General features: G+C 39.7%; 1 protein-coding gene across 1 annotated transcript in view; it reads right to left on the reverse strand.

The window, feature by feature from the left end:
* The window catches only part of LOC144682690 (FRAS1-related extracellular matrix protein 2-like), a 266,621-nt gene that overhangs the window by 145,283 nt on the left and 107,029 nt on the right, over positions 1–14,309 (reverse strand). Inside the window, exons 5-6 of the mRNA XM_078545282.1 lie at positions 11,021–11,146; positions 6,704–6,952 (exon numbers count right to left, since the gene is read on the reverse strand). Of these exons, the coding sequence (XP_078401408.1) occupies positions 6,704–6,952; positions 11,021–11,146 (375 nt within the window). The remainder of the gene's footprint in view (positions 1–6,703; positions 6,953–11,020; positions 11,147–14,309) is intronic.

Consider the following 14,309-nt stretch of genomic DNA (forward strand, 5'->3'; position numbering starts at 1 on the left):
ACTTCAAAGGGGCATAGACAAGTTGGTGAAATGTATGGACAGATAGCAAGTGAAGTTCAATGTGGAGACATGTGAAGCGATTCATTTTGGAGGTAAGAACATGCAGAGACAATATAAAATAAAGGGTACAACTTTAAAGGGGGAGCAGGAGCAGAGGGACCTGGGTTTAAATGTCCATAAGTCAATGAAGGTAGTAGGACAGTTTGAGAGAGTGGTTAAAAAAGCAAACAGTATGCTAGGCTTTATTAATAGGGGCATTGAATACAAGCGCAAGGAGCTTATGTTACATAAGGCACTAGTTCGGCCCCAGCTGGAATACTGCTGTTCTGGGTGCGACTCTTTAGGAAAGATGTGAAGACATTGGGGAGAGTGCAGAAAAGATTCACGTGAATAGTTTCAGGGATGAGGAACTTCAGTTATGAAGATAGATTGGAGAAGTTAGGACTGTTTCCCTAGGAGAAAAGAAGGCTGAGAGGAGATTTGATAGAGGTGTACAAAATCATGAGGGGGTCACTCATGATTTCACTCATGAAAAGATCAAGGACGAGAAGGATCAGATTTAGAATAATTTGCAAAAGAAGAGCGATATGAGAAAAAGCTTTTTCACACAGCGAGTGGAATGCACTGCCTGAGAATATGGTGGAGGCAGTTTCAATTAAGGCATTCAAAAGGGAACAACACTGTTATTTGAAAAGAAACAATTTGCAGGGTTGGGAGGAGAAGAGCTGCTGTAGACATGATGGGCCGCAAGGCCTCTCTGTGCTGTAAAAATTCTGTAATACTTTAAAAGGTCAGGGGGAAAGTTTGCAGAATCACATCTTACTGGAACAAAAACAGAAAAAAAATGCTGGAAAAACTCAGCAAGTCTGGCAGCATCTGTGGAGAGAGAAACAGAGTTAACGTTTCGAGTCTGTATGACCCTTCTTCAGATCTAAAGAGAATTAAAAATATGAAATTTATACTGTTTAAGGGGGGTGGAGCGGGTGAAGCAGGATAGAAGGCCAGTGATAGGTGGGGGCAAAGGAGAGATTGACAAAGACATCATGAACTAAAGGACAAAGGGAGTGTTAATTTTATCCACTTATTTTGATTTTTATTCATTTACTAATTGTTTTATCCCCTTTTCTTATCCCTCCTTCTATCCCATTTTCTATTCTTTTTTCCCCACCACCACACCCCCCCTCACCCCCATCCCCAAAAGGGCCATCTGTTACTTGTTCCATGTCATTCTTTCACACAATGCTTACCCTTGTTCTGCTATTATCACATTCTGCTTTCTTACGTTTGCCACTATCAGCACTTTTCTTTAGCTCTTACCATACCATTAACACTCCCTGCTCCACCCCCCCTTAAACAAGTTTCATCACATTTTTACTTCTCTTTAGCTCTGAAGAAGGGTCACATGGACTCAAAACATTAACTCTGTTTCTCTCTCCACCGATGCTGCCAGACCTGCTGAGTTTTTCTAGCATTTTCTGTTTTCGTTTCAGATTTCCAGCATCCGCACTATTTTGCTCTCAGCTTACTGGATTTTGGATTTAAATAGTTAAAGTGGGAAAAGATTCCACAGCAGGGCAAACTGTTAGAAGAAACAGGCTGGTGAACTGAATGGCCTTTCCATATGTAACCTTTTGAAGATGCACTGCACTAAAAGACACAGGTCAACTACAGGCCCCAATTCTAACCAATCTCTATAGTGAACCTTCAACTCATAATACGCTTAGCCTATTTGAAAACTGGCATCATGTAACAGGTATCATGTGTCGGGTAGAAAGGTCAGAATTTCAGCACCTAAACAATCTTTAAACTCTCTATTACTGGAGAAGTTAATATTTAAGTGAGATAAGAAATGAAGAAAACCATTAGGAAATTTACGGGTGCAGATGGACTGCTCATACACAAGGGTGGCAGACAAAAGACAATGTTTACAACAAACAGCTGACAGTACACAGAAGCAGATATCCTGAAGTCTTTTAGTGGTATTTAGAGAATGAACTACTACTACAAAAAAGCACATTTTTTCTTAGAAAGAATGTTTATATATGATCCACAACTTTGTTTGAACATTAACTGATTTAATAATTTAGTTATCTGCCTGTGGCAAAACTATGAAGAGTTCCAATACTGCATGCTTAGAATTTTCCAAGAGATTAATTTTTGACTCACTTGAAGGGAGAAAAAATATGGTGCTGCAATTACTCTGTGCACAGGTAGTACATTAAATAACAATTAACATTTTTGCTTTTTTAATGCATTTGTAGAAACTCTCAACTTTGTCGGGAAACTAAGGTGCATTAGAGTATGCTAAAACTGAAATATGAGAACGGCTAATGGAAAAGTACTTGCAAGAAATGTCAAGCCGTTAAACAACCACTTAACCAGAATAAATAGTGCACTGTAGGCCATCCCAGATGTGGAGGCTGAAGTAAAGATCATAGCAGATGGCAAGAGAACATGGCAAACTGGCAAGAATACGACATTCAGAAAGACTACCCGAGCAATGCTGGAACAGTGCAGCAGGTGCAAGAAGCCCGCACACATGAGGCCAATAAGATGTCATGCTTACATATGTATATAGCATAGCAAAGTAAATTTCAGGTGTCAGAAGAATTTGATTGAGCACATTCGTATACTCAACCTAAACCATTCCAATAACCTGCTGCAAGTACTAAACAAAGGATATCAATGAATATAGTTCAGAACTAATGTAGCAGCATCAAAAAGGAGAGCCTAGAATTATTCAGCTGAACAAGAACCACTCTTCAAAGAAGCAATCATGCAGGTTGTGACAAATTATTGATGTGTTTCATTTCCTGCCATAAGAGACTTTGGGGCCAATTTTAGTACACAGTTCACCACTGGACCAAAACTCAAGCAAAATCTGTTCTGTCTGATTAACATTGGTGTCTGGACTAAAGGAAAAAAAAACATGCTCTGTGTGTAAGGGTAACTTGTAAAAAAGCCAGGAAGTTATGCTAAACCTATATAAAGACAGCAATTTTGAGTCTAGCTTTGTTTTATATTTATTCTTTCACAGGATGTGAACATTGTTGGTTAGGTCAACATTTATTGCCCAACCCTAACTGCCCTTGAGAAGATGGTGGTGTAGTCCATGTAGTGTAGGTACATCCACAGTGCTGTTGGGGAGGAGTTCCAGGATTTTGATCCAGCGACAGTGGAGGAACGGTGATATAGTTCCAAGTCAGGATAGCAGGTGGAGGTGTTTGCACGCAACTGCCGCCCTTGTCCTTTCAGGTGTTAGATGTTGCAGGTTTGGAAGGTGCTGTCAAAGGAGCCTTGGTGAGTTCCTGCCAGGGCATCTTGTAGATGGTACACACTGCTGCGACTGTGCATCGGAGGGAGTGAATGTTTAAGGTGGTGGATGGAGTGCCAATCAACGATTTGCTTTGTCCTGGATGGTATCAAGCTCCTTGAGTGTTGTTGGAGCTGCATTCATCTAGTAAGTGGAGAGTATTCCCTCGCATTCTGGACTTGTGCCTTGTAGATGGTAGACAGGCTTTGGGGAGTCAGGAAATGAAGTATTGTCTCTAATTCTGGAATCTACAGTTTAGAAAGGAGATGATGGCTTTGGAGTGGGCATAGGAGAAACTGAACAGAATGGTTCCAGGGATGAGAGCTTAAGCTACGTGGATAGACTGGAGAAGGTGGACTTTTTCTTCTCAGAGCAGAGAAGACAAAGAGGATTGATTGAAGTGTTTAAAATCATAGAATAAATAAAGATAAAACATTTGGGTCAATAACCAGAGGGCACAAGATTTAAGGTTATTGGTAAACACATAAGTAGGCGAAGTGAGAAAAATCTTTTTTTTTTTACACAATAACTAATGAGAATTTGGAATACACTGCTTCATAGGGTGGCAGAAACAAATTTAACAACCTTCAAAATGGAATTGTATGAATACTTGGACGGAAAGAAAAATGTAGGGATATGGGGGATGAGCCATGGAGTGGGGATAATCGGATTCAAAAGGGCTGGCACAGACTCGATGGCCTCCTGCAATGTATGACTGTATTATTGTCATATATGAAAATTTACTGGGAACATGAATTTAAACCCTATGGGCCCTGGGGAAGCCCCACATTGCCACTTTTTGGGAAGGCCTGCTTCATTGTTTTATTCAGGCATTTGACAGGCCAGTGGCAGGTCTTCCCCTGCGGTCAAGGACCCCAAGAGCATAAACCCTGGCTGACGAGAACTGCCAGAACTTTTACTGAGTGGTAGCACCACTGGGGAGGCAGTGGCTGCTGCTGGTACGGCATCTGCCCAAGGCCTAGGATTGTTGCTGGATTCCATGCAGGCCAGAGGTGAGTGATGGTGGCAAGGGGGTCACGGGGTGGGGTCAGCAGCAAGGGCAAGGGATTGTCTCTCAGCAACATTCCCCGCCCTTCCCGATGCTGGGTCCTTTGATCAGGCACTAACTGCCTCTGAACAAGGGACCCCCCCCACTCCAACCTTCTGGGAGCCTGCAAGAAATCCCACACATGCTTGCTTGTCGTACTCCCCTTATGAGGAGCCCCCGCCCAGTTCATACCAGTGGTGGTGGGATGAAGCCCTTAAGAGGGCAATTAGGGCCTCAAAGGTGGGTAGGCCATTCATGGGCCTTCCTGCCATCCTCCTACCTGATTAAATGCCCCCACACCACCAAACCTGTCATGGGTGAGGTCACAGATTCCACCCTATATGCGGCCCGCATAAAAGCTTTGCCAGCCTGCCTTAGTTGTCATGCAATGATTGAACTATTTGTAACAGCTTTGCTTTGGAGCACCTCTATTAGTTTGGCTATTGTGTTTCATTGAGATTACTGTGGTCCTGAAATTAAATTTCAAATAAGCTGAAAGAAAAGAACCAGAATATATGAAGCAAATGAAAGCAGTTCAGAACATTGCATATCAATTGCATTGCTGTACTAATGATGGTTTGCCTGGAGAATAGAAAATCCTCATTAAAAAAGAAATATGTTGCTTTTCCATAATTTTCCCTATAGCCTATTTCTAATCAACTTTCCTTGTTCAGGTCATTTCAAGGTTTTCATCATTCTTACCCAAACATGCTTTGCCTTCTGTTCATACTGACAAGGGTTAAAAGATGGGCACCATCGAATGTCTTTACTGAAATGGGGCTTATTTATCTTGAGCAAGGTGTTGAGGCAAAGTGACAGAGGTCCTCGCTCAGACACCATTCAAACAAAATAGTTTTCTTTACACTTACAAGTTGAAGGCAGACTCAGTCATCAAGATAATGCATCAGACATTAGGCTACAAGCTGAGCCTCACTCTGCCATTATGACAAATGGCAAGCGTTGTTTCAAAGAAACATTTATCACTGGTAAAGAAAAGTTAAATCTCTGATTAATGGTGAGTGGTATGTACAGGAATAACACTTCTTTCAAGAACCATTTTAAATATCACATTGACAAATAAACTAAACAATAGACACTTTGTAGCTAAATGCATTTCTTATGCCCTTCTCAGGGCAATTAGGGATAAGCAACAAATGCTGGCCTTGTTAGTGAAGCATCAGCCCATGAACAAATAAAAAAGCCCAATGGAATACGTTGGATGTCACAAGCATTTGATGCAAGAATATTCCCATTTAATTCACAAATGTTAAAGATCTAAATATGCTGCTACTATGCTGGTTAACAGTCAGTTATACGGAAGTGTTTTCAGCCAGAATATGGGTTACCATCTTTTCAGAAAGTCTTAATTCAGTGGTGATATTTTATCTTGCTAAAAGACAAGAGTTGATCACATCAAACATTGAGCCTATTTTCAATTGTTAGTCAATAAAAGCACGAAACAACCTTAGGTCAGCTACTGTCACAGGTCAGCAGCATTGTTGGCTTTCCTGTCTGTGGCATTTACTAAACTGTGACTAAACTGAGTTCTAAACGCTCCATAAGCATAATCTGTTGATATCTCTCATTCTTCAAATTCTTATGTGCCAGCCTGTTAAAACCAAGAATGTTGATTTGGTGCTAAATTTAGTGCTTTTTGGAGATTTTATTCTGATCATGATTTAACTCAAAAGTCATAAGTAATAATGTACGGTGGTGAACTTCTTGAAGTGATGGGAAATGCTGGTCTGTAACTACTTAAAATATTAGACAGGACATTAGCTGAGACTGCCAGACTTACCTTCTGATGCCATACCCATGTGTTAGATAAAACAGCAGATTTCATTCTTTGCAGAGAATCAAACTCCAGTCTTCAAGGGTGACTGGTACAAAAGGCAGTTTTAACCAGATGTTTAATCCACATCCTCCACTCCATATTATTATAAAAGATTCACCTAGTGCTAACCAAAAATATTCTGGAGAATAGAGTTCTGTTCTATATCCATTCACCAAGTTCAGAATTCTGTGGGACTTCAACTGTAAAGATTTATTAACTCATAACTGCTGCATAAAATAACAAAAAATACGTGATCACTTGATGTCTTTCACATTTACAAAAGGCGATCAAGGATACTGAAATGCTTATGAGTTCCAGGCATTCAACCTGCAATAATTGTAGATGTCCTATAGTTTCAATTGTAAATGGTTTAAATTTGATGCAATCCAACAATAAAGAGGTCATTACAAACATGAGACAAAGCAGCCCGGTTCAAACATACCTATCAGTTGCCAAAGTCACCCAATAGTGCAATATGACACGGAAATTCAAGAAGGTTAGCTCTTACCATCATTTGCATCTTGTAGGATGATAATCTGAGCAGATGGATGCATTCCTATCCTGCCCCCCATGGGCATGCTCAGTGTGACGTTAAACGTCTCCTCATTTTCATACAAGGAATCATCAATGATGACAACATGGCACAGCTTTTCAGTTTCATCCTTGTAAAAACGGATGACACTGTTGTGATCCTCTGATCGAGTGATGTAGTCAGAGTAGGACAGCACACTGGATGGAATAGTGCCAGTTGCAGTGCCTGCAATAAAGAATTAAAGGATTTCACATTAAACCATTTAATCAAAGCTAAACAATCTCTTCCTTTGAACATTTAACTCTCTGGGGTTGGATTCATCTCAGGTGGTATTGAATCAGCTGCCTGTTACATGCAGTGCCTGATATTCAGTTCCATTGCAGTCAATGGATTGAAATATCAAACGCTGTGGATAATGGGTGGCCAATCCGATACTGCATGTTTAGCACCAATGCCCAAGACAAATTTCTAGGCCTCTATCTCTGAAGCACTAAATGTTTCATAATTGGTCATCTTTGTTTGAGAAAGCGAAATGGCAATCTGTGTACCATGTGGGGACCCCATCTGCTAAATGTTAAGAACGTTTTAAAGACATTTCAATCTTACTGAAATATTTAATGATATTAAGTACCAAAGTTAATAACTACTTACTTTCAAAATGGGTCAATTTGCTCAATGGAATACTGTATCATATAAAATGTTAATTTATTACTGACATTTCTAAGTGTGAAATTTAAATTAGAAATAGGAAACTGGGATAAAAGCTTCCTGCTGTGCTGGTTTAGCATGAAATCAGGCCAGGTGTATCTAACAAATGGTGTCCATCGTACTTCGTCCATGATAATGTTCTCTCCCAGAAAGAAGGCTGGGTTTTCAGATTTATTGCATCCAAGAACGTCATAGCAATCATTTTGTAAGCCATGAGTTACAGAAGAGGAGCAAATAATGTGGCCGCCTTAACTAACTAACTAATCTTCTATTTAATAAGAATTCCCATGATTCCCAATTAAAGAACAGTATGGTCACCAGGAAATTATGCCTTAGAAAGATTGCATTTAAGCCACTGCTCTTTAATGTTGTGCCTCTGTATTTCTTGAGTGAAACTCTTAACTTATCTTCCCAAATTGTTCCCAGAATTAGAACCAAACATTCAATCAACCATGTTAGTGTTAGGAAGGAGAAAATCTATGACTGTACTTATAGATATATTTCATAGCTCTGGAGGATAATGTATTAACATTTCATACATCCACTATTACAGTTTACTGAAATCCTAGTGATAATTGAGCTTTGGCGTTGTTCAATTATTTTAGCTTTTAGTATGGCAGCAACATGGAAGAAAATTTTAATGCCAAAAGGTGGGTAGCTTTGGCTTGAATGGGAGGTTAAACCAACCTGTTTCCAAACTGCAGGTTTTAATGGAGACGGGATAGGACTGGGGGCGGAAGGGAGTGGGTTGGTGGGAGGGGGTGACTTGCTCCCAGGAAGTGGGCTAGAAATTTAAATACTATGCTGAGACTGTGTCTCATTTTTATGCACCATTTTGAATTTAACTCTGGATGGCCAGGTTTCCTGAGCCCTGAGAAAGCTGGAAGCAACCGGGAAGTGAAGACTGTTGGATCCAAGTGGTACTTGCCAATCATCATTTCCATCCCTGCAATCGTTTCTTCCAATCTCCCTAGCCCCTCTCCAATCACTGCACCCCTGCCCTGTAGCCTCCAATCACCACCGAAGTCTGTTTTGAAAGGGTATGCATTCCCCCCTCCCACCCCACCCTCTAGCAGTAAATGTACTGTGTACAGTACATTCACTACTAAAATTGTCACTGAACCACCAACTCTTGCATTTGTGTCAGAAGAAGAATTACACCCAACTCCAGGACTAAAGTATGTAATCTAAGTTGACATTCCATTGCAGTACTGAGGAAGTGCTGCATTATCAGATGTGACATCCATCAGATGAGAAGTTAGACCGAGACCTGTGTTTGCCTCATCATGTGGATATTACGGACCTATTAACAGTGGCCAAAAATGAATGGGAGCTCTCACAATGTTCTAGCCAATATTCTTCCATTAACCAATACCACCAAATACAGTCTAACTCTAGTCAATCAATGCATTGTTGTTTGTGGGATCTTGTCATGTGCAAAACTGGCTACCAGCTTTCTTTGCGAAGTTTTGAGGTATTTCCCAGCGGTATGATGAAGTGTCATATAAATGGATACTGACCAAAAATGAGGAAAATCTAATTCTAAGTATGCCAATTCCATACTATGCTGCAAAGTGTTTCTACTCAGAAATTCTCACACGCGCTCTAGAATTCTTCTTGGCTTTTTCGAATGAATCCTATTAGACAACAGGTACAGTCAACACCCTGTAAAATGTATCCTGTGAATTTCAAGGGTAAAAGTTGAGAACAGGATGTTTTCTGAAGGTAATTCCACCTGAGTGACATGCATTGACCTGAAGTAACAATAAATTTAAAGCCCACTGTATCTCACTTCAAAGCAGCAGAGTTTTGGCTTGCTCAGTAACTTGAAATTAAACGGATACTAAATCTGACTCAACATCTGTCAGCTGTAGCACAAAGGAATGAGTTGTATTCCTGGGTCTTCCTGTTGAAAACCTTTAGCGGAAGTTAACAGCATGGATACTGAGTTTTTTTTTGTGGACTGCACAGAACAATTAGGTCATGAAACAAAAATGATAAATAGAAGGCCACAGTTGTTTGATCAAATCTGGAAGAGGTTTCAAAACCATGCCCCACCCCCCCACCCCCCATTCCCCTGATCCAAAAACAACCACCTTGCAAGAAACAGGAAGGTGCTCATGTAAAAAGCAGCCACCCGCAATTCAAAGCAAAGGATGACTTACGCAGTCATGTTAACACTTGCTCCCATTAGCCAGTGGGATTTTAATAAGCTAGTAATAAGCAGTTTGATTCATGTACCATTCTATTCTCAAATCTCTTTTATTCTCTTTTGTTTGTGGTGCACAAGGCAACTTATAACAATAATTCTTCCATCACTAGAATGCAAAGATATGTTAGAATATTTTAATGTTTCGATCCAAAATGTTAGCTTGCTGATTTGCCTGCTGGACATTCATGGGGGAGAAATCCATTCACCAGGCTTAAGTTGATTCCCTGGGGCAGGCAGTGCCGTGGGCCACTATACGCTATCTGCGTGGCCTTCTTCATTGATACCATTGAGGGAACCCATGTGGGCCACAAGACAAGGCCACGCGAATGGATTTCTCCCCTGAGAATATTAACTTTCTGTCATCAGTAACAGGACTCTGAAAACAAAATCAGCAACCTAAGCAATGCTTGAGTAAAATATGACACCAAGCCACATAGATATTAGGGCAGGTGAGGTGGGTTTTGAGGAGTGTCTTAAAGGGGGGAGAGGGAGGTAGAAAGGCACAGAGGTTTAGGAAGGAAATTCTAAAGCTGAGGGCCTAGGTGGCTGAAAGCACAAAGGCATCACCTCTGGAGGGGAATCCAACAAACAAGATGATGTTCAATGGGAAAACTGCTGCAATCTGCACTACACACCAGCAGCAAGGCTGTTACACCTCTGCACTACATTAGTGAGGATCCCAACATATAGCAGCACTACACCAGCATTACATTGGCAACATAGTTATACCTGTTTATATTTTCCTCATTAAATAAAAATATTATTTAAAACCATCTTTTGAACAATGAGCTTTCACATACAAGTGATAAATGTTGGAAGAAGCTTTGGTAACTCATTGCCTAAAACTATTCAACATCTATTCTGAAAATGCCATCAATAGAGGCATAAGTCTGACCATTTCATATATCTGTTTTCTCTGTTCCAGGACTCCTGCTGTGGTGTATACAGGTTAGGCAGCTCAGATTTGGGCCATGTGAAAACTGTGGTTCAGCAAATATTAAAGTTTCATTTGCAGATTATTCAGAGAATACAGGGAATAATACAGACCGTTCCACCTATTTCTTAAATTTTGTTTTATTCAGGTTAAGAAATATATTGCCATTTATAAATTGAACTGTTGCATGATGATAATTTGCAAATACAAGCAACAATCAGCACACCAAGTAGACACTTGAAAACAAGTTTAACTGTGGAGTATTGTGCTTTTAAGTGCCTATAACCACTGGGTATCTCAAAGTAACTGAAGTGCAGTAACTATGAGAATAGTCCGAAACTTATTTTTGATGTAAGGACACCTCTATTCACGAATTAAAGATGTATACAGGCTTTGAGTACATTAGGTTTCCTGGAGAAACTGCTGCTTATCCTCTTACCTTGATGTGTGGAACAAATAACCATCAGCTCCTGACTCACGTCCCCTGTCCTCTTCACTGGAATCAACAGCTCACCAACATCTTCGTCAATGGCATAGGAAGTCTTGGGGATAAAGACCGTCGATTCTGTAGAATATATTTATAAATATTGTTTAGGGGAAATAATGCAAATTATTAAATTGTTTTTGTATTATTGGGTACTAACACCCCAATCCAGAAATATATTATTCATGGGAACATGCGATGAAGATAAAGATTATTCTTTGATGCCCTGTGGAATTTTAATCTTATCGAAATAATTGCTGGTGTGTTTGCATTGAGAACCTCATTATCTCCTTGGCCCCTCCAAATATTGGTGTGTATTGGTTCCTTTAACCAAATTTCCATAGTTTGTAATGTTGTGATAATTCAAATCTTATCATTTCAAAGACAATGCATGTGCAGCGAATGAGCTTGTGTATGAATATCTTTATAATATTTATACAGGACAGAAGTCTCCTCGTTGACCTTTACTTGAATTTTGACTCCAGCAGGCAATCTCACTTGTGCACCTCCCACTGTGAAAAGTATGTTTGCTTTTGTTCCAGAAAACACACAGTGACTCCTGGCAATGTATAAAAGGAATCCTTTCTATCCAAAATCCAAATTAATCCTGGCACTACAGGTCTGAATAAACCAAAATATTTGGGGATATTTTGCAAGTTAACACATTTATGTAAAAATAAAAGATAATTATAGTTTCTGTTACAGTTCTCAAAGTATCTTAGGAGACAAGTTTGTGTTTTTTATATATTAAAAAAAAAGCTTTCATGCCATTTATGCCGTAGACTATACACCTGCAAGATGAAGAAACTTTGAGAATTTGTTAACTTGGTGACTATAAAATTTTATGTCAATGAACAATTAGTAAAATTCCTGAATGTCTGTTACACAATGGAGAAGATGAAAAATTTCACCACTTAGGCTTATTATTCAGATGGAGGCAAAAAAATGACCTGTTAAATTTCTTTGTCTTGCTGAAAAATAAATAAATGTTAATTAGGGGTTTTTGGATTGGCTATCAATCATGTGCCAGGTAAGGTGCTTTTAACAGGCCCAATGTTTATGGAGAGGCTTGGAAGTGGGGAAAACCCATCATCTGCAGATGTAGTGGCCCTGTTGTCATTTAAAGGATGGAAACACAAACAAGAGGCAGCAGGCTGCAGCCGCGTCCCATGGGGATGGTTCATAGCACTGAGTACAGATGGAAGCTCTAGGTAGCTATCGAGAGAGGGCAGAGAAAGGACAACTGGTATTAATGGGTCATTGGAAAGGGATAGAGATAGGGCTTGAGTGTTTGGGAACATGAGGGCTGCAGTGCAGGCTTGTGGATCGGACGGGGATAGTTCGTGGGCGGGAGCAACGGTTTCCTTGTGAGGTATAGAAAAGCATTCCTGTTCTTCCTGAGCTAGAATAAATGCTAAAAGGAGCAGCTCTTTAGCACTTACCTTGGCATGTCAGTAGCTCCCACAATGTATCTGCTGCTGGGAATCGCATAGCCTGGGGTTCCCACTTATTCACTTACATTAAAACTGCACCACTGATGATAACACAAATGTTAATTAGGTCCCCATCTGCCTTTTGTGGCAACTTCAGTGATGGCCTAATTTGTTTTTGCTTAATTTTAAACATGCAGGCATGTGGCCAGGCTTGTTCCCAATATTTTAACTCCTCCTCCACAACTTCTCCCACCCGTGAAGAGTTAAAATTAAGACCAATGAATCAGACTTGTCCTGATTAGTTCTCTTGTTGTTCCTAAATCAGCTTTACTTTGTGAACCTTTGTGATCAAAGTAAATTAGTGGATACAGTCCAAAACGTCCAAGCCCAGATGTTAACTGAATAGTTACTAATATGCGTTACTGTCACACTCTATCTTTCCATGACAGCAGTAGACTGGCTGTGGTTGACTAACTGAATTATCAAATACACTGCCGAAAACTTAAACCAATTAAAAGACTAAAGCAAAATACTGTGGATGCTGGAAATCTGAAATAAAAACAGAAAAACGGAAAAGTTCAGCAGGTCCAGCAGTATCTGTGGAGAGAGAAACCGAGTCAACATTTTGAGTCCTCATGACTCTTATTCAGAGCTCTGAAGAAAAGGCATACAGACTCAAAACATTAACTGTTTCCCTCTTCACAGATGCTGCCAGACCTACTGAGTTTTTCCAGCATTTTCTGTTTTTATTCCAATTAAAAGACTGTGTTCTTTTCCCTAGTTTCCAAACCACATAGAGCCTAAATTTTCTGCTTGCTTTACTTTCACAGTATAATCCCAAATCTTTCCTTTAAACAATGTACTCCCAAATGCATTCCTCTTGCAGATAAACCACTCAGTGGGAGTGCTGCTATGGAACTGGGGTTAGGAGAGTATTTTTCTTAGGCTGCTTAAATTATATAAACACTATACTTGTGGCCTGGAAAATGTGTCTTGTTTTACGTCAAAATATGGTGATAGCGAGCATTCTGGGGGGAAGGAGTTAACACCGTGATGTTCAAGAAGCTCACAATTTTCTACACTAGATGAGTCAGTTAATTCACAAAATGTACCAGGCTCTGAGTGATCCATGTAAACCAATCAGCTGCTCCTCTCATATCATTTGATGCTCCTTTAATTAATTGGAGTAGATGGTAATCACTCCACTATTGGTGGCTGGGCTTTCAGCGCCAAGGCTCTAAGCTTTGGAATTCTCTCCCTAAACCTCACTACTTCTCTTTCTCATTTCTACATTGAGATGCTCCTTAAAACCTGCTTCATTGGAGGTCCCCTTATGCGACACCACCACAGTATCAAATTTTGTTTGATAAGACTGCTGTAAAGCGGTTTAGGATGATTTGGTACATTTAAATTACTATAAAAGTGCATGTTATTGTTATTATTTTGGTAAAAGTTTGTACCCAAATGTTAATTTTTCTCTGGTGGAGACTGTGGATGGATTTATTAGGTTTGGAATATTGCCTTGCATGGGAAATATCATTCCAAGGCTACAGCTGAGTCTGGAAGAAATATCTTTCCTTACTTTGCAAGACAAAAGAACCTGCTATAACAAGGTGTTTTCTCCGCTTGCTTTTTCAATTTGTCTAAAAGGACAGGTTGTTTTTCTCTTGGGTTTAAATAGCACTTAAACATTAATTAACTTTACCTAAACATTTTTACTATAGCTTAAAAAAAAACAAGTTAAATTTATAATATAATTGTAACTCTTCTAAATATAATCTATGATTTAGTAAAATTACTTATTTTGACCA

This window comes from Cetorhinus maximus, chromosome 7, assembly GCF_964194155.1.
Source record: "Cetorhinus maximus chromosome 7, sCetMax3.hap1.1, whole genome shotgun sequence".
NCBI lineage: Eukaryota > Metazoa > Chordata > Chondrichthyes > Lamniformes > Cetorhinidae > Cetorhinus > Cetorhinus maximus.